Source organism: Cryptomeria japonica, chromosome 11 (assembly GCF_030272615.1).
Source record: "Cryptomeria japonica chromosome 11, Sugi_1.0, whole genome shotgun sequence".
NCBI classification, from domain to species: domain Eukaryota; kingdom Viridiplantae; phylum Streptophyta; class Pinopsida; order Cupressales; family Cupressaceae; genus Cryptomeria; species Cryptomeria japonica.
In genome coordinates, this window is record NC_081415.1 from 717,346,657 (window position 1) to 717,368,788 (window position 22,132).

At 38.3% G+C, this 22,132-nt stretch overlaps 1 protein-coding gene across 2 annotated transcripts in view; it reads left to right on the top strand.

Moving 5' to 3' along the window:
• The window catches only part of LOC131061303 (CAAX prenyl protease 2), a 161,250-nt gene extending 139,347 nt beyond the window's left edge, over positions 1-21,903 (top strand). For both annotated transcript variants that reach the window (XM_057994916.2, XM_057994917.2), the window contains one exon: positions 21,451-21,903. In XM_057994916.2, the coding sequence (XP_057850899.1) occupies positions 21,451-21,590 (140 nt within the window). In that variant the 3' untranslated portion in view covers positions 21,591-21,903. The remainder of the gene's footprint in view (positions 1-21,450) is intronic.
• The last annotated feature ends 229 nt before the right edge of the window (positions 21,904-22,132 follow it).

Genomic DNA, 22,132 nt, shown 5'->3' on the forward strand with positions numbered 1-22,132 from the left:
ATGTTGGTGGAGTTGATGGTTCCACCTCCGATCAATTATGCGCCATATGGGTTCATACTTGGTCTTGTTTGACCCATACAAGTGTTGAATCGCCTCTTTGGCCTTATCCATGGCCTCATATAGATACCCCATGGAGTTATGATCCCCATCCACCATTCGTAGCACCCTCACCAACGGTTCCGACACCTAGATATAAAAAATCTAACAAAATCAGCAGATTGAAATATTAGAAAATTAAATAATAAATCATCAATTAAAGTTTCAAAACTTACATTGATGATCTCCTCCACCATCTTGGCAAAATTAGTATCAAAAATGGCAATCACAACCTTCTCTGCTTCAGGCTTTGTAGCATAAGGACTCCCCAACCATCTTTCACTCACGAACATCCGCTTCAGGTTGGGCAATGTAGCAAGTATGCTCTGCAAGGTGAGGAAATTGGTAGCAAAGCGTGTGACCCCCGACCGCACAAGATCCTTACCTTCAGTGTGTTCTCTCATAAGATTCAGGACCCATGTGTGATTGTAGATGTATTTGGTGATATTCCTTCCATCTTCAACCACTTTCTTTACCCAACTTAGTTTCCCTATGTCCTCAAGGAGCAAGTCAAGACAATGGGCAGCACAAGGGCTCCAAAATAATGTCGGATGTCTAGCCATTAGAAGTTTGCCGGCTGCCACATATGCAGCTGCATTATCAGTCACAACTTGGATGACATTCTGCACTCCCACATCCATCACCACTTCATCCAACATGTTGCACAAGGTCTCCGCATTCTTCACTTCATTGGAGGCATCAATTGATTTTAAAAATACTAACTGTCCTCCTGAAGCAACTAGAAAGTTGATGAGTGTCCTGTTCCTACCATCTGTCCATCCATCAGAAAGAATGGTGCAGCCATTCTTTTCCCAAATAGTCCTTTGCTCTTCCACTAATGCATGAGTGTTTTGGACCTCATCCTGCAATAACGGTCCACTTACCTCGTAACGGCTTGGGGATTTGAACCCCTTACCTGCCACAGTCAACGCGGTGACCAATTGGTCCCAAGATGGACTAGAAATAGCATTGAACGGAACATCGTTGTAGATAAAAAATCTAGCACACGCCACCTTGGCTTGTTGGTGAGCCTCTTTATTCCATGCAGTGCCAAGCAATCCAGGTTGTGCACCAGGAGTGTTACGTGGAATAAAGAAGTTTTCCATGTTGCTGTCCAAAGTTCCCTTTGCTCGTATCCGTGGCCCAAGGGAAGAACCAGATGTCCCCACATCTGTATGTGACCCCATGGAACTCAAATCTGCCCTTGGGGCTGCCATTGCCTCTGCTGTTCTCTTTTTTGTTGCCTTCCTTTGATCATATGCTTCAAGCGTTGCTATTGCATCTCTCGTAGCCTCTTCAGTACATTCCGTACAGCTTGTGGTATCTCGGCATTGAATTTTTGCAAGGTGATATTTGAACCTATTAATGCCACCTTTTACAATTTTTTTGCAATGGTTGCAAAAAACATCTCCTCGTTTTGGACCTGGTCTCCCATGTTTCCAACAAGGGTCTCTCTTTTTGCCACCAACTTTAACTGTAGAAGCTGAATCCATTTTCTTTCAAAAAGATGTGGAAAAGAACCTAGCAAAAGAGAGGCAACATTTAGAGATAAATAACATTGTTACCAAAAAAAATCACAAACATCCAAAAATTACAATGACTGTATAACTGTATTTTATTTACAGTCAAAATAGATGACTCTCTAAAATTAAAATTTTTAATTGGTTGTGTATTTTTTTAAGTTTTTAACTTCAAATTTAAATTTAAATGAAATACTTTAATACACATTGACATTACACAGTTGACAGTCATTTCAAATGACTATGAGTATTTCACAATTGACTGTGTAATACACAGTCATTAATTACAATGTACATTAATGATTAATGTATTACACAGTCATCAGTCATTTGAAAATGACTATGTATTACACAGTCATTTCAAAATTTCAAATGACCGTGTATTACACAGTCATCAGTCATTTGAAAATGACTGTGTATTACACAGTCATCAGTCATTTGAAATTTTGAAATGACTGTAATGACTGTGTATTACACAGTCATTTGAAAATGACTGTGTAATACACAGTCATTTCTCATTTGAAATGACTGTAATGACTGTGTATTACACAGTCATTTGAAAATGACTGTGTAATACACAGTCATTTGGAAATGACTGTGTATTACACAGTCATTTGAAAATGACTGTGTAATACACAGTCATTTGGAAATGACTGTGTATTACACAGTCATTTCAAATGACTGATGACTGTGTAATACACAGTCATTTGAAAATGAATGTGTATTACACAGTCATTTCAAATGACTGTGACTGTGTAATGATGACTGTGTAATACACAGTCATTTGAAATGACTGTGACTGTGTAATGATGACTGTGTAATACACAGTCATTTGAAATGACTGTGACTGTGTAATGATGACTGTGTAATACACAGTCATTTGAAAATTTGAAATGACTGTGTATTACACAGTCATTTGAAAATTGAAATGACTGTGATTGTGTAATGATGACTGTGTAATACACAGTCATTTGAAAATTTGAAATGACTGTGTATTACACAGTCATTTGAAATGACTGTGACTGTGTAATACACAGTCATTTTCAAATGACTGTGTATTACACAGTCATTTTCAAATGACTGTGTATTACACAGTCATTTCAAATGACTGATGACTGTGTAATACACAGTCATTTGAAATGACTGTAAATTGTAATTACTAATTACTAATGATTGTGTATTACACAGTCATTTGAAATGACTGTGACTGTGTAATACACAGTCATTTGAAATGACTAAGACTGTGTAATACACAGTCATTTTCAAATGACTGTGTATTACACAGTCTTAGTCATTCGAAATAAAACAATACAAAAAGATACCTGGTTGTGCGTGCAAATGCAAACAATACAGTCATTTTGACTGTGTAATACACAGTCATTTCAAATGACTGTGTATTACACAGTCAAAATGACTGTGTATTCGAAATAAAACAATACAAAAAGATACCTGGTCGTGCGTGCAAATGCAAACAATACAGTCATTTTGACTGTGTAATACACAGTCATTTCAAATGACTGTGTATTACACAATCAATATGACTGTGTATTCGAAATAAAAGAATACAAAAAGATACCTGGTCGTGCGTGCAAATGCAAACAATACAGTCATTTTGATTGTGTAATACACAGTCATTTCAAATGACTGTGTATTACACAGTCAAAATGACTGTGTATTCGAAATGAAACAATACAAAAAGATACCTGGTCGTGCGTGCAAATGCAAACCCTATGCAAATCGCGTGGCGTTTTTTGCCTTCCGGAGTCGCGCGAGCCGCGAAATGGAATAAAGACTTCGGTTTTTTTTTTTGCCTGCGACTTAAGTCGCGTTTTTCTCGCATTTTGTGCCGCGTTTCGGGCGGGTTTTGGCCATTAACGGCGATTATTTGCCCAAAAAATCGCGGCGAGTATATAAAAAAATCGCCCCGAGTATTTCCGCGATTAACTCGCGCGGGATTATGGATCGCGATTACTCGCGAGTTTTTGAATTGCTCGCCGAGTTTTTCATCTATGATATGTACTGCTGCTCCAAAGTAGATTTTTGAAACCAGACTGCTCTTGCTTAGCTGAAAATGCGTGTTTGGCCTCTTCAACAAGTGTATCTACCGGCTTAGGAGAAAGTGGAATCTTTGGCTTTCCATTAGCTTCCAACCAAGCAAGATGTTTGATTGGACATCCTCTTGATGCGACAAAGACTGAATCTTTCTTCCTGATTACATCTTTATCAGTTGCTTCTTCAACCATAACCTTATGCTGAACAAAAAGATCTTCATGTGATTCAAATGAAACCATGACTGGATTACATTCCTTGGTATGTTGTTTACAAACTTCAGATTTGAGAGAATCATCAACAAGACTTGAACAAGATTCTTCTATAGAGCTTTCTTGAGGACTTGAACAAATATCAAAACCTCCATCTTGGAAAATAGACTCTTGATTTTCATCTTTCTCAAGTTGCTCATGATCTTTTAACTTATAGGATACCGGTTTGACATCAAAGCTTGAACAAAATAGTTCCATCTCATCCCAAAATGTATCCTCTTCAATATCTTCTTTGCTCTTTTGAATAGGAGAGCTGAAATTTGCTTCATGACAACTCTCATCAAACTTTCCAAAATTCAAAATAGAATTGTCTTTATGTTCATAAATCATCTTTTCACATACCATGACATGATTGTCCTCATTTATCAGCACCTTGGAAGAGTGGCCTTCAACCTCTTGTTGTGCATTGTCCATGGTATCCGACATGGTCCATTCTTTTTGTTCATCAGCTTTCTGGAACTGCATAAACCAGATTTGAGAGTCGCCAGCTACATCTGCTTCCTCATCTTCTTGGAAGAGACCAGCAAGATCACTTTGTTCAAATTCAGAATCCTCCATTGCTGCATTTGTTGGTGGTGCCTCAAGAGAAATCCCTTCTGGTGATGAAGGAAGCTTATCTTGATTTTCAGCTACATAACTAGGAGCAATATTGGGGTATGGCCTCCTTGGAATGTCTTCATAAGGGGAAGAGAATACACCTTGAGCTATTTGTCTTTTGAGGGCAATCAACTCATTAGCCACCTTCTGCACCATGGGATCTGTTCTCTTGGTAGCCCATGATCCCAATGAAGAGATTTCTTTGGACCCATTTGATTCTATCTTTATCTTTATCTTACCAGCAAGGATAAGATCATTTTCAATATCAATTGCCAAGGCTTGCGCTGCTGCAAGGTCTCATGGAGCTTCCCTTCTCAACAAAAAACATACTTCTGGCACTTGAGTATTGATGAAGAAGCACTTCAAATTCTTAGCGGTAGGCTGAGCAACAACTGGAATTTTGTTACACAACTTATTGAATTTAGCCACAAAATCCCACATGGGTTCATGTGACTCTTTTTTCGTTTGAACCAACTGAGCTAACAATGCATGCACATCTTCTACAGGCTTGAACCTCTCTTCAAACTTGACTTTAAGTGTGGCCCAAGATATAATCGAACCAGCAGAAAGGTTATAAAACCAATCAGCTGCAATACCTTGAAGAGTCTCCACAAATAGCCTTACAGATACTTCTTCGTGTTCAACACCATGAACACCACATGCAATGTAGAAAGCTGCAATGTGTTCATCAGGGTGTTGCTGTTCATCTCCAAAGAACTTGGGAATGTTCTTCCTCGAACCATCTGGAAGAGCATGCAAAGGCGGAGTCAAATTTAACGGACCAAAAGCATTCCCCCAAGGACCTTGAGCAGCCATTTAACATATCCTTGGTGAAAGCTTGAGAAACTGCAAGAACAGGAATTACAATGAATAGCATACCGGTATACTTCAAACAAAAGCGTGAGGCTTTTGAATGCATATCGTATCCTAGCAGAAACCCAAGAAAAATTATTCTGAAAACAACAAGACACTAATCTTCAAACGAAAGTGTGAGGCTTCCGAATGCATCCGTGTCCCCAGCAGAGACCCAAGAAAATGTTGATGTCTCGGATGGGCCAATCAAATTTATATCAGAGATCTTTAAGACAGAAATAACAAAGTACTTCAAATCTCGTTCGATCAGCAGGAAACCCAAGAAAAGTTATTTCCTTTTTTCCTTTTTTTTTACCAGCAAGACACTAATCTTCAAACGAAAGCGTGAGGCTTCCGAATGCGTCCGTGTCCGCAGCGGAGTCGCCAAAAAACTGTTGGTTGAAAATTTTGTACACTTAGGGAAATATACAAAATTGTGGTTTCAACCACAGCACACGAGTAAAAACTCTCCTAATTAAGGGAAGGCTCCCCCTATCTAACTAAAACTGAAATAAAAACAGGAGGGGACAGCTGTCTTCCTTCTTTCTTCAAGAAAGACAATATCCTTTTCTTTTCACAGAAAAGGATAGCGATTGAATATGAACAGTAGTAACCACTTTTAAGTAAAATGAGAGAAAGGAAATGAAGTTTCCTGAAAGCGCAAAGACTTCCGTCACTTCCTTCGGGATGGGACAACAACTTTGTCATTGCAACTTTGTCGTTCCAATGTTACACTTTCACAAACTCTAACCTATATCCATTCTCACCCAATAGATGGGTTCTAATCCTAGTATAGCTCTGTTGTGCGTTGCACACGCTCCCTGTTGCCGATAGGGTCCTCCTTCCTTTTTGGGCCTTTCCGTCTTCGCCCTGTTGAGTTCCGCGCAGAGCCTCACGTGTCCTTTCAAGCGAGCTTGCGATTAGTCCGTGAGATGATGATGTTGAGCGAAGGAGCTAGTGATCCGTATGGTTAGTCGAACCCTCGGGCATGAATCCCAAGAGATTGTTCAAGCTTGTGAAATCGCTTTGAATAGGCATGGGATGATAGAAACTGGCGAAGTCCGCCAAGTGAAAGAACAAAACATTTGAAGGTCGCATGAGGACCCAAAGACGCCAATTTTCGCATAAGAATAATGAGAGGGATTACATGATGATTTAAAGGTTTGCGGGACTTGTATGAATGTCGATTTTCGCCATCCGGAAGGTTAAAGGAGGGGCGAAAGCCTCAAAACTCACCCAAGTGCCGAAGCTCGCGCCTTTTAGCCAAAAGGTCCGAAAAAGAGCAAAATTGGCCAAAGGGCCAAAAGGATCGAATTTCGGACCCTTTAAGTGAAATGTTAGAAAGTTGAAAAATTGGCAAAAAGGCCAAAAGGGCCGAATTTCGGACCCTTTAAGTGAAATGTTAGAAAGTTGAGAAATCGGCGAAAAGGCCAGCCAAAAAGGCCGAAATTCGGACCTTTATGTTAAAATGTTAAAAGGCGAAGTTGGCGAAGTTGTCAAAAGGTCTGAAAATTAGAAAAGTTGACAAAATGGCCAAAAGGGCCGAAATTCAGACCTTTAAGCCAAAATGTTAAAAGAATAAAGTCCGCAAATACCTAAAAAAGGTCCGAAAATATTGAAAAGTTGACAGTGTCATAAAATGCCGAAAATCACGATCCAAGCGATAGGTAAGTATTTCGAAAGGTTTAAAAAATTATCCCAAGGCACCGAATTTCGCATAGAGACATCAATGCGTGAAAAGGGAAATTGACGAATTGCCCTAGTCCGCCGAAGTTCGGATGAAGTGTGAAAATCGCGAAATATGGGACCACGCAAAAGTTTTCAAAAACTCTCATAGCGCCGAAATCGCATTTTAGGGTGACTGTGCGTGAAAGGAAAATTGGCAAAAACTCTCATACTACCGAAAATCGCGATTTAGGGTAAATATGAAAGAAGGTTTAAAGTTTTAAATGGTTTTCAAAACTCTCCAATTCATCGAAATTTACCATCCGCAGCCCCTTTTCAGAATCGCGTTTCAACTAAGTTACTCGGGTTAAACTTGCAAAATCGCCCAAGGTAAATTGCTAAGTCTGTATAAAATTGCAAATTCTTTTCAAACCATAGGCGCAAATTGGGATTTAAAAGTTAACTGCTGAAATTCAAACTGTAGAACTCTTCCATTCAAATTTGCAAATCGTGCAATTTCTTGCCATTCATTTTTCACCAGGTAAGTGCGCTTTACCTCTCTCGATCGTCTGGAATATTTACAAATTGGATGGATGTCTGTGCAAAATTGATTAAAATGCTTAAATCTTCAAAATTGCATCTTTTTACGTTTGTAAGGTGTCATGCAAAGCGATTGAAATCAGAATTTACCCCTAAGAATCAGCTAGAAAATGCATTTTCAAACTTAGGAAAATTTCTCAAGCATTGTCCATTTTGAAATCAATGCCTAAATAAAGTCGCAATCAAAAGCTTCATAAATACTTATGTTTAAATCAATCAAGCTTTTAGCTAACAATATCATGTTGTTCTTTCAATTCGATTTTTTTGAATTGATCCGGGTATGCTGGTATATCCTCTATCTAACCTGCTTTACTTCCCTTTGGTCGCCTCGTAATCCGCATCCGACTGTGCAAGATAAATGCCTAAATCGGCGGTAGAATCATCAAAGACGCCTTCTACAGCCGAGACATCGCGAGCATCCAAATTAGATATCCTTCACAGAGTTGAAAGGATGAAGTACCAGTATCAAAGAGGGGGACTGAGGGAGTCAAAAGTTCAAAGTGTCTGGGACAATGTCGGTGATACTGACCTAGGCCATATCGATATCCAAGATTTCAGAAGCCGAGTCTTCTCCCTTGATGCCTATGGCAGGCCTAGGCAGATGATGGAAAGTGGCATCGCCCAAGCAGCGAGATTTCCACCAGCAGTGCAAAACTATGAGTTAGTGGTGGAGGCTGCCCGACATTACTAACCAGGTTCGAGATTGGTGCTCCTCGAGGACATGGTCCTCGCTAACTTCACTTCGGAGGCCATTGGCGACGCATTTGATATTCCCTTCCCAAACAATTCCACAACCACGACTATAGATGAAGCGCAGGGGGCTTATGATATGAATCCTGCCAGATGCAGAACACTGATCAATGAAGAGTGGTACAGGGAGAGAAGACCTCCAAGCATCCGAATTTGGAAAAAGACCCCAAGAAGTGACTTTCACAATGAGCATGGGGACATGGTCACACTGCTCAACAGGGTTATGGGACTCCCCAAATTCAACTACTTTGAAGAATGGATGTTTTACTTCACATAATAGGTCTTCGCTGGGAAGTCCAAGTTTGACTGGGCCCAAATCATAAGCGACAATATCCACACCCAGCTGATCGAACTTGAGGCAAAGAAGTACTTCACTATGCATCTTATTTGGTCTACATGTTCGCCAGGAACCAGCCGCTGCTAGGTTTAATAATGAAAGGTCAAATCGGGAATGGACCTGATCAAGTAAAAGTATATGATTGTTACCCACAGCTACACTATCAGGATATAGCTCAAAGGGAAAAGAACAGCCCGGCCTATGCAGTTGGCCAGTATGAGCACGTCAATGACGCCTTCACAGTGCGCTTGGTCAGGCTTATGCAGGGAGGATTACACATAAGGCTCTTAGAGCAAGTTACTATTCTAGTACAGAGATGCGGAGCCTGGTTCATCCAGTTCCCAAGGTTCTCCTATATCCGGATAGCTAGCTTTGATGGTGCCCCTCTCCGGCTTCGACAGTACACAACCAACAAGATAGTTCTTATGGAGGTCGCAAGGTAGTCACGTCTGGCCAGTAGCTTACTCAGAGACAGCTAGCAGGCTGGATTCGCATTCCCCATGATTATAGGCAACCGGGATGTCTATCTGAAGACCCCCTCCTAGGCAGAGGAATCCTTCGTAGAGCTGGCCTCCTATGGCCTACAGGAGCATTTTCCAAGGAAATGTTTCGATCATGACAATCTGGCAAAGAGAGCCTATGGTAGGCGGTATAGAGCAAAGGAATCAGTTGAAGATTATTGGAAAAACTGCTCTGATGACTATGAGGTCCGGAGGCGTGAATATTCGAGACTGAGTGTGCAACAAATGCGACTCTATGAATATGAATATCGTCGGGTCCCAGATCAACTCACAGATTCAGGAAATTGCTTGCAGGTCCGGGAATTTGTGGCAGTAAGACATCTTTTGCCAGGCGTTGATTGGACACAAGACCCGATCACTGATTTTGAGGCGGTCATGGCAACCCCAGGAACATATACAGACCAATGGTTGCATCAGCAGATTAAGCGACTAACTCATGAAGGAGTCCAGTTCACTTACCACTTAATGGGTAGCCTTGATTCTCAGTCCTCCGAAGATGAGGGAACTTCCAATGCCCTAGGGAAGAAATTGAAAAGCCTGAGAAAAGGAAGAAGGCTAAAGCCAACAGAGGAACTCAGACATCCAAGAGAACAAGAAGGGAGAAGATTCCCATTAGGAGGCCAGAGGTCACTTCATCGTCAAAGGACCCCAGTTTGTCCGACGATGTAGTAGAATTGGGTTATATACCCACTCCTTCCCAGAGTGACATCGATGCATTTGGAGTTGATGATCCTCTTGCACCCGACATGCTAGACGTTGAGCTAAAAGTCATTGAATCAGCCGAGCCGGGTAACCAAATTGAGGAAGGAGAGATTCCATCCATTCAGGAGATCAAAGTACATGAACCCACCCAACAGAGTCGCCATGAACTGTGTTACCCCTATATTTTTGTTCGTGCCTAAAGCCTCATAATCAGCTAAAAACCAGCTATTGCTAATGTTTTAATGTTGAAAGTGTTGGTCACCTTTGTTCAAACTTTCAAGCACACTCTTGGACATCCCCTACCTGCCAGTCACAAAGAAGTAATTGTTTTTTCAAATTCTGTGGAAGATGACATAAAATCCTTTTGCAGAGATAATTTTAATGTCCTCTTCTCCAAAATGACCAGTTTTTATGGCCAAACTCCATGACGGCTAACAAATTTTAATTGTTTTATTTTTGGGTTACCCATATGCCCAAACAATTAAATCTCAATTTTTATGTGTCATATGCAAAAATGATTTCTGGGTTATGCTCTACTCAGCTGATTTATTCTACAATTAAAATTTTATAAGAAACGGAGCTCTCAATAAAACGTTATGCAGATTTTTCTAAGGCAGCCCAAAAGAACAATTGTCATTGAACTTGAACCTTGAACCTTTTCAAAGTTCAAAGTTCGGGTTCAAGTTCAAAGTTCGAATTCAACTGGAGCGGGCTTTGTAATTTTTGTTTGTTGAACTTGAACTATTGAACCTTTTGGGTTCAGGTTCAAGGTTCAACGCGTGGGAAAATGGAAAAGAAAAAAAATCAATGAACTATACTGTGGGTGCAGTTTGTGTTTTTGAACCATTTGCTTGAACCTCGCAGGTTCAAGGTTCAAGGTTCACAGGTTCAGAACATGGATGTTTTTAAAAATGATCATCGAGCTGAAAATAAAAGTGTTTGGATGACTTTTGAGATAGCCACACTAACACATACAAAGCCCAACTTTCATGTTACAAAGGAAGATTCGGCTTCTTAAAATATGAATTTAATTATTAATTCATATGTTGATACCAGTTGATAATATTTTCAAAGAATTGTTTCAGCGGCTCACAGTATTATGAAAAATATAAAGAGTTACAATCCTCCTCTATTATAAAGAGAGCTTTGTCATAAAATAGAGCTCATTCCTTCAAATGGCAGCTCAAAGTCGTGATCCATGTTCAAGTTTTGACATATATATTGTTTATAGTTTTCAATGCAATCTGTAACCACGGATTTTTTGAGACAGAACAATCAGTCTCGGTGCGGGGGGAATAACTTTCAATTGCACCATTGGATGGGGTTGAAATTTTGACAGTTTTCTAAATCCTCACCGGAGCGATTGGACAAATATTATCGCGTTCCAAAGTTATTGATCTCTGAATATGGGTCTATACAAATTTTTGAGAAAAATATTATTATGAGAAGCTCACGTTTGAAATGGAGATATAAAATAAATGACCACCTATCAACACATAATTAGATGTGTTTAAATTACGTTCTCTTCAAATATTTTTCAGAAAGGAATGGAGGATAAAAGATTTGAAGCAAAATTAAAAAGAGTTGTCGGAAGAAGATAGAATATAAAGGAAAAGATTAATTAATAATCTTTTCAAGAATCAGTTATTGATAACTTAAATTCTCAGCTATAAAAAAAGAAGGGGTAGCATTGTTTTCTGGATTGCACAGTTTTGTTTTTCAGAAGTGTTGAGTCTGTGAGCTCACATTTTCGGGCATTGATAGAATGAAGAAGATTTTTTTGATCTGTGGATTTGTCAATATTTTCTTTTTATTACAATGAGCTTTGTCTCTCTTGTAATTTCTTTTCATTGTTTTTTCTGTTACATCAAACTATGTATATGCATTTGATTCTGAAACTTTGATTTCAGAAATAATTTGTATTTGGAAAAAAATCTGTTGTTAATTCTTTGTTTGGGTATTCTGATCCCCCTTGTCCTTTGAGGCATGAGAGAGACTCGATCAGAGTCCAGAGCATTTTTATTTATTGGAAAGGGTATTTTCTTGGGTGTGGATAATTAAACTGTGTTTTACTTAGCTTCATTCACTTCATTATAAATCTGCTATTCGCATTTGTGTCATGGCTATGAGCAGATGTTAGTTGCTTTTATTGTTTTCCGGTTAAAAGCATATTCAGAGAATATACATTTTTATCCAACGAAGGGAGTTGTACCTTCATATCAAAATTCAGAGAGCACTTGCACTCACCATTGCAAGTGACTCAACTGTTGGTTCTAGTTTTTGTCTTTCAATTTGGGCATTCAGGAGTCATTTTTGAAGGGTATTTAAGAAGGACAATTTGTTTACCAACAAAATTTTGGCGACTCTGTTGGGGATTCGAAATCAAAAGATCAGTCATTTTTGTTTTTTCCGCAAGTTTTAAAGACATCTCTGTGTGAAAGAAGATTAGCGACTCTGTTTATGTCTGGTTGAAGAATTCTAGTCTGAAATTATGGCATTAGTTGCAGTTCAGCCATGGGGGACTCATTTTGGTCCATTTGCTTTGCCCCAATATTCTGCCTTTCCTAAAGTATCAAGGGAATGCTTTCCAAAGTTTGTTGGAGATAAGAATCAAGATCCTAATGAACACATTAAAGTAGTCATGGTTACCTGTGGAATTTTTGGAGTGCAAGAAGAGAATGTCTTTGTGAGACTGTTTGTTGACAACCTTGTTGGAAATGCAGCCGAGTGGTTTCAGAATTTGCAAGATGGATGCATTACTAGCTGGGATAACTTAAAGGTAAAATTCCTTGGAAGATTTTAGCCTGTGGTTGATACTTATAAGTTACTGTTGAATTTCTTTCAAATTCAGATGAAAAATGATGAATCTGTGAGAGGTTTTATTGATAGATTTAATAAATGTGTTGGTAAAATTCCTCAAGCTTGCCAACCAACTGAAAGTAATCAGCTATGTGTTTTTATTGCTGCATTGCAAACTGAAATTAAATTTCAGTTGAAGTGTAAGAAAATACAAAATTTGAAAGATGCACAAAAAGAGGCTATTGAGGTAGATAATGATATGTTGTTAAGTGGAATGAAATGCATGGATGAATGTGTTGTGAGGGAGCCACAATCTGAAATTTGTCTTTATAATCAAAAGTTTTATTCGAAGAAAGAACTTCTACAAAAGAAACTTGTTATGAAAGCAGCAAAATCAGCACTACCTATCTCTTATTCTCAAAATTTAATAGTTTTCAATGATGGACATTTCCAAGAACCTCCTGTGATTGAAAATAGCTCTACTAGCATTGCAGGGATTTGTCATTTGTATGTTGAAAATGATAATTCATTTAAAGATGAGGGTGATCAAACTGCACAATCAGAAATTTCAATGACTTGCTCAGGTGCTTCTTCTATGGAGCAAGGATTTGATGATGAACAATTAGATGGAAGTTTGCTGGAAAATGTCTCTTTTTCAGAATTTGAATCTTTTTCATTTGATACTTTTAATGCAATTTCAGCTAATGATTTTGATCAGGGAAGCATAACAGATCAGCATAAACAAGAGATACCTTATGGTGAAAAAGTAGGGGGTATCTCCTATATTGATATGCAGACAAGGTATGAGTATTTTCAGTTTGATTGCATGCACAATATTGAGGAATTGTTGCAGCCCAAAACATTGAAGAATTTTGAGAATACTGAAATACAAACCAAGGGAAACTCATTCACCTCTGTTATGATATCACACATGCAATCTGAATTAGAGATATTCAAATTTGATTGTGAAGATGAGCTATTTGATAGTCATCCCATGTTGGAATCATTTTGTTTTGAAGCTAATGTTTATAATGAATTCTTGGAAAATGAATGTTTAGAGAGTCAAAATTCAGATTTGGATAGAGACTTTCTCACAGACCATTCTTGCACTTTTGAAGAAGGTTGTCCTATTAAAAGCATGACTTATTTTTCTAAAACTTCGTATGGAAGACTGTGGTATTTATAGTATGAATCAACTCACTCAAGATGGTGTTGACATGTTACAACCATAATTCTATGATGCAGAGTGGCTCTTTGGACCTGATATGTTTTTGAGGAAGTTTTTACAATGGGTTGTTATTGGATCCTTCTTTACAATGGTTGCAGGTTATTTATTAGGAATGATTCTACTTACATATCAACCACTTTTCCGCACCGTCACGTACTTCTAAAAACCAGTTGATGGATTTACATGAACAACCAGTTGCATTCTTGGAGGCATGGGTTTTTTTTTTGCCCGATCTTTTGTAAATAAATTTTTGGTGTGATCTAGGTGTAGCTTGTCTTAGTTTTCAGCCTTGTTTTAGTGTGGGTTTTGACTTGTTAGTTTTGTTTTGTTGCCTTTTCCCTCATCTGCAAGAAGATCCCTGTGCTCTATTTGTCTTGACTCTGTTACCCAATTGCTAGGCACTATTCTTCTTCTTCTCTCCCACAGACATTCTGGATTCTCCTAGTCCTTTACAGTCCCGGTCCCCAATCAGAGCCAATATTACTCCTATATTTTTGTTCGTGCCTAAAGCCTCATAATAAGCTAAAAACCAGCTATTGCTAATGTTTTAATGTTGAAAGTGTTGGTCACCTTTGTTCAAACTTTCAAGCACCCTCTTGGACATCCCCTACCTGTCAGTCACAAAGAAGTAATTGTTTTTCAAATTTTGTGAAAGATGACATAAAATCCTTTTGCAGAGATAATTTTAACATCCTCTTCTCCAAAATGACCATTTTTTATGGCCAAACTCCATGACGGCTGACAATTTTAATTGTTTTATTTTTGGGTTACCCATATGCCCAAACAATTAAATCTCAATTTTTATGTGTCATATGCAAAAATGATTTCTGGGTTATGCTCTACTCAGCTGATTTATTCTACAATTAAAATTTTATAAGAAACGGAGCTCTCAGTAAAACGTTATGCAGATTTTTCTAAGGCAGCCCAAAAGAACAATTGTCATTGAACTTGAACCTTGAACCTTTTCAAAGTTCAAAGTTTGGGTTCAAGTTCAAAGTTCGAATTCAACTGGAGCGGGCTTTGTAATTTTTGTTCATTGAACTTGAACTATTGAACCTTTTTGGTTCAAGTTCAAGGTTCAACGCGTGGGAAAATGGAAAGGAAAAAAAAAATCAATGAACTATACTGTGGGTGCAGTTTGTGTTTTTGAACCATTTGCTTGAACCTCGCAGGTTCAAGGTTCAAGGTTCAAGGTTCAAGGTTCAAGGTTCAAGGTTCAAAGTTCACAGGTTCAGAACGTGGATGTTTTAAAAATGATCATTGAGCTGAGAGTAAAAGTGTTTGGATGACTTTTGAGATAGCCACACTAACACATACAAAGCCCAACTTTCATGTTACAAAGGAAGATTCGGCTTCTTAAAATATGAATTTAATTATTAATTCATATGTTGATACCAGTTGATAATATTTTCAAAGAATTGTTTCAGCAGCTCACGGTATTACGAAAAATATAAAGAGTTACAATCCTCCTCTATTATAAAGAGAGTTTTGCCATAAAATAGAGCTCATTCCTTCAAATGGCATCTCAAAGTCGTGATCCATTTGCAAGTTTTGACATATATATTGTTTATAGTTTTCAATGCAACCTGTAACCACGGATTTTCTGAGACAGAACAATCAATCTCGGTGCGGGGGGGGAATAACTTTCAATTGCACCGTTGGATTGGGCTGAAATTTTGACAGGTTCTAGAAAACCTAGTTTTCTAAATCCTCACCGGAGCGATTGGACAAATATTATCGCATTCCAAAGTTATTGATCTTTGAGTATGGGTCTATACAAATTTTTGAGAAAAATATTATTATGAGAAGCTCACGTTTGAAATGGAGATATAAAATAAATGACCACCTGTCAACACATAATTAGATGTGTTTAAATTACATTCTCTTCAAATATTTTTCAGAAAGGAATGGAGGATAAAATATTTGAAGCAAAATTAAAAAGAGTTGTCGGAAGAAGATAGAAGATAAAGGAAAAGATTAATTAATAATCTTTTCAAGAATTAGTTATTGATAACTGAAATTCTTAGCTATATATATATGTAATGAAAGAAAGGAGAAAGGGTTCTTCTTTTATTTTCTTTCTCGTTCTGTTGTAAAAAAAGAAGGGGCAACATTGTTTTCTGGATTGCACAGTTTTGTTTTTCAGAAGTGTTGAGTCTGTGAGCTCACATTTTCGGGCATTGATAGAATGAAGAAGATTTTGTTGATCTGTGGATTTGTCAATATTTTCTTTTTATTACAATGAGCTTTGTCTTTCTTGTACTTTCTTTTCATTGTCTTTTCTGTTACATCAAACTATGTATATGCATTTGATTCTGAAACTTTGATTTCAGAAATAATTTGTATTTGGAAAGAAATCTGTTGTTAACTCTTTGTTTGGGTATTCTGATCCCCCTTGTCCTTTGAGGCATGAGAGAGACTCGATCAGAGTCCAGAGCATTTTTATTTATTGGAAAGGGTATTTTCCTGGGTGTGGATAATTACACTGTGTTTTACTTATCTTCATTCACTTCATTATAAATCTGCTATTCGCATCTGTGTCATGGCTATGAGCAGATGTTAGTTGCCTTTATTGTTTTCCGGTTAAAAGCATATTCAGAAAATATACATTTTTATCCAACGAAGGGAGCTCTACCTTCATATCAAAATTCAAAGAGCACTTGCACTCACCATTGCAAGTGATTCAACTGTTGGTTCTAGTTTTTGTCTTTCAATTTGGGCATTCGGGAGTCATTTTTGAAAGGTATTTAAGAAGGACAAATCTGTTTACCAGCAAACTGCTGCTCCATAACACTGCCAAAGATGACTACCGTTGAAGGAAAGCAAAGGACAGAGGAGACCCGCGAGCTCGAAAAGTCTGAAGAGCTACCATCACACGAAGGCACTAGACAATTGTTCAGTGAAGTGGGAGAAAACTCTACTGCAAGCAAAGAGCTTGACACCTCTTCCACTCCTCTCGTAACCGAGCAGCTGCAAATTTGTGATGATACGGCTGAAAACATCAAAGAACATAGTGAAAATTTAACCATAGTATCAGCCCAGATTGTACCTCAAGAATGGTTAATTGCCTGAGCCGAGCACAAGGCCGCCACAAAGCCACCCATTGACTTGGAAGACATCTTCTCACATATAGATCAAGCTAAGGCCAAGGGGAGGAAAAAGCCCAAGGCATATTCTAGAATGACCAAAGATGAGCAAAGGAACCGTACTCTTCACATCGCCACCCCGCCTGTAGACAAGGCAGCAAATCAGATCACACTGGCAGATTATAGCATCACAATCGTCCCCATCGGACGAGCCACTAAGGAACAGGAAAAGGAGGAATTCAAGGGTTCAGTACGGAACATGCTCAGGCAACTTGAAGAGATAACAGCTGAAAGGGACATGTATCAAGCTCGTGTCGAGCAGGCCGAGGGATACATCGATCAACTCTTGAGACCATTGCACAATGTTTCCGAATCCCACATTCCCTCGACGGCCTTGGCACAGAGGACCACAACATAATTTGAAGGAGTACGGGATACTGCAAGGGCCGTCAGAGAATGGATACAAGGCATCAAAGGGAGGGGAGAACGAATCCTCGAAGAAGTAAAAGAGATGGCTCACCATCAAGAGACCACCCTGGTCCGGCTATTAGAGGTAAAGAGGGAATCCCTTAGAATGCATGAAGTGGTTGCCACTACTCTTCCCCTCATGAGAGCTCTCTTCTGGACCCATGCACAGATTCCTACATTATCCACCATCCTAGATCCTTATAAGATCAACACTCTTAAGGAATGGTACTGGACTATCACCATGAAGAATGACACAAGATAAATCATTGATAAAGAACACGATGCATGCGAGACAATTTTGAAAACCATGCAAGAACTCGGCAAAACGATCCTTTGATCAATGGTCTCGGGATGGCAAAATGACCTGTCCGATGAAGTGATATAGTCGGATTGGGAGGAAAGACTAGGGACGGATAGGATCACCTATTCTGCTAAGGATCTGAGCTTTGCTGGTCAATTCCAGTCGGACATGTTGTGCTTCGAGCATAATCGTTCCAGCTGGAAGGATGGTTTGAAGCACGTAGACCAATACCTTGAAGGCATGCAGTATAAAGTTCGTCATCCTTTTATGCCTCCATTCAATTTGCTATTCCAATTGTGCCTCAGGTTCCAGGAATATGTTCGTGAGGAACGTACAGCAAGTCGGAACCTTTGGCAAGAATATTTGCACGGCGAGGATGAATTCTTGGAAAAGGGATGTGAAGCTGAAAAAGAAAAAGTGCTCTCCTAAAGTGTTTTTTTTACTTTTTTAATTTTGAAAAGTGCACTTTTTGGCCAAAGGGTCATGTTTGACTTCCAAGTCAACTAAATGTAAACTTTATGTGTATGCACCTTTTTGGATTATTTTAGGTAAGTTTTAATTATCCTTTTTTGGGTAGTTATTGCTCCTTTTGGGGTAGTTGCTGATATTTACCCTCCATTTATGGGTATGGGTTCTCTTTTTAAGGATGAATCTGGGCCATTTGTTTAGATTAGATCTTGGCCATTCATCCATTTTTTAAGCCTATTTAAGGGATTGGTTTTCCCTCATTTTGTTAGAAGTTTATGGATTGTTGGTGAAGCTCTGGCGAAATTTACAGGATTTAATGCAAATTTAAAACTGTTTAAAGTTTCTTTGTGAGTGCATGGTCTCCTTCATTAATTTATAATTTTCAGTTATGTTTCTTTCCTTTTTATAGCATTTTCTAAGTAAACTTTCGATAGAGTCCTTGTTGTTCATACCGTTAGGGAATGGCTGATTGTCTTTCCTTCTGCATGGTTAATCTGAACCTTTCATATGCTTAGTTCGGTTGTTGAATCCTCACTGAATGAATGTCAAAGTTCTGATGTTGTATTTAATAGCATGAAAATTCAATTTTCCCTTGAAGATCGCACTAGATTGATGCAAGTATTGTGCTTAAATGGCTGGTAATACTTAATCTAGTTATTTGGAGGTGTCTGTCTGTTTATTGAATCTGCTATCTTGGTTAAACTTTATATTTTTTGTACCCGTCTCTCTCTCTATCCCTCTTTTTTCCTTTTTTTTTACCAATAGAATCCGCAGTCCTGCTGAAAACAGTGTCAACCCAACTTAAACCATTCGATAAGCGAGGCTATTAAAGTTCTAGGGAACTCATCCAGCAACTGCCTATTTCACCGTAAGTCCTCTTGTGTTTCCAGCAAAAACACATCAAACCACTGAGTAATCCCGCAGTCAAGACCTGACGAACGAAACCTTGAGGTTGTCCCCTTTGATCAAACATAAGAAATAGCATTAGGGATTTCCTTATCTCAAGAGAGGATAGGATACTCAACGAGTTCATTCTATTCTGTGTTGGCCGTATGGAGTTTGCAGTAATGCGATTTCAAACACGTCAACAAGCTCCCATGGTAATCAGCATTGCAAATATGACATAGCCAATGCATGCTGCCCCTTGCATTTTTACCCTTGTTGTCAGTCACATTGGTGGCAAATTGAAGCAATGGTTTCTTGGGGTTGAAAGGGCCTTTTGCAAATTTTTTAAGAGAGGGTGAAGGGCATGCAAAACAGTCTTGTGGAATAGAGAAGCTGAGTTTGGATTTTTAGAATTAGAAGAAGGATCTACTGATATTTTGGTTACTTCTTTTACAATTTCTTCCCCGCTCTCATGACTGGCACTATTGTTGCTGTTCATTTTGTGGTGTTTTTTTATAATAGCAAACTGAAAGTTTGAAACCAAAACAATGAAAACATTTTTTAAATTTATAAATTTAGTTTTACTAACAAGCTAAAAAATTAAGAAGTTAAATAAAGGCATATTTTGACAGTTGACAGTAATGTAGCTTCAAATTTGCAGTTTTCATTTTGTTTTAAGACTTAGAGCTTTTACAAAATGTGGCAAAATGCAATGGAGAGGTGTCCAATCTCACCTCTCAAACTCCCTCGTCCTTAAAACACCCTTGAACTAGCAACTACAAAACTCAGACAACCACTGCTAGGCAAGATGGAGGAAACTGCAAAAATGAAATGTTTTTGTTTTGGAAGGGATTTAGGGTTTACAAGGGGTTTGGGAGGGCTTGTGGGATCCCCATGCTCCTTTACAACCCAATAGACTTCTAAAACATTTCATGTTTTTTTTAATTTTTTTCACTTATCAAATGTTGGATGTTGTAGCGGATGCTTGGCCATCCCTTGGATGGTTGGGGGATATCTGAGATGTCCCTGACCGTCCCAGGGATGGGCAAGCATCCCATTCATTTTTGTAGCCATTTCTGAAATCAGGGATGCGTCCCTGGATGTTTCAGAAGAATTGGAGATGGGGGAGGATGGCAAGGGGACGTCCTCTAATGTTTCACTGTCCCCGAAATAGCTGGGGGGATGGATATGGGGGTTTCACTGGTGGGGACGTGTCCCTGTGTAAGAGAGAAAAAATTTGTTCATCAAATGAAGAGGGGCCCTTTTAAACAGGCCCTTTTAACCATGTGACCGTTTTAAAACATGCCTTTTCTTTTCCAAAATGAAAGAAATACAATACATGATACATGTAGTGAGATTTGCAATTGGGGGAGGTGAGTTGAATGATCAATAATCTTCCCTCTGCTGTTTGTTTTGAACTCTACATATCGAATAATATTGATTTGATTTTTCTTTCGGAGCTTGGTCTAGATATCATACACCAGATTTCATTTGATTTGAATTGATTTCTGGCCAACATTTTCCTTTTTGGTTTCCATGTGCACCTGTGTGTCAAATGATGCTATGTGTTGGGCCATATTGTGCAGTAACAACTATGGTGTTTCTGGTCGGCATAACAGGTTTCTCTTTGATGCTTGCTTCAGTAACTAACCCTGTTTTATACAATGATAGCATTGCTAGTTGCAAGTGTTGGCAAGGGTTTTGCGAGTTAGAAGTCTGAATTATAAGATGATGATGAGTACTGAATAGCTATTGCCTGGTAGGAAAAGTTTATGGCTGATTTTATAAATTTAAGATTTTTAAGAAAAATCAGTTGACCCTAACTTTAGGACGCATTTACATTTTTTTGGATCTAAGGGCTGATTTTGTTAGATCATTGTATATCATGATTAGGCCCTCCTTTTCATGCATGTTCATTTTCAAAATTTCATGTATAAAAGTCTCATTTCTTCTAATGATATAAACAGATCCATAATTATGTGGCCTCATTCTATTGTAAAACTCTTACGTTTCAAATATTTTGCATAAATTCACGATATTGATCTTATTTCTCTGACAATGCATATGTATCTAAAATATTCAAATGAATTGAGGGTTTGGAGATGTTCATCTTTTATGGGTATGTTTGAGTGGAAACTGTAACCTACTGTTAGTTGTTAGGAATGACATTGTTGCTAGTATCTATTGCTTAAAATTATTAGTGCATGTGCATTTCTGTGTCAAATGAAGATATATCTTGGATTATATTGTGCAGCAACAACTATGGCGTTTCTGGCCGGCATAGCAGGTTTCTTTCTGATGCTTGCTCCAGTAACTAATCCTGTTTTATATAATGATAACATTACTAGTTGCAAGTGCTGGCAAGGGTTTTGCAAGTTTAAGTCTGAACTATAAGACAATTGAAGCTGAGTAGTATTAGCTTTTGCCTGCTAGGAAAGGTTTGTGGCTAATTTTATAAATTTAAGATTTTTAAGAAAAATAACTTTAGCCACACTTCTGGATCTGAGGGCTGGTTTTGTTTGGTGATCGCAAGTCATGATTACTTTGGTCCTTAATCAAATATATATGTAGGAGGGTATGATTACTTTGGCCCTCCTTTTTACTTGCAATTTTTTAAAATTACAACAAGACTACGTGTTCATTTGTATGTACACATATCTCATTTCTTTTAATGATATGAATAAATTGAGGATTTGGGAGTGATCAACTTTTTATGCGTATATTTGAGTGTAAATTGTAACATACTGCTAGTTGTAAGGACATTGTCTTGAGTATCTGTTGCTTAAAAATATTGGTGCATGCTATATGACCTGCTTGAAGTTGAACTAAAATATTTCTGAAATTTCCACATTTTTATGTTGAGTATCTAAACCAGTATAAGGTTCATCGATCTGGTTTCTGAAACATTTTGACGATCGCTGAGAATAGATGAATAT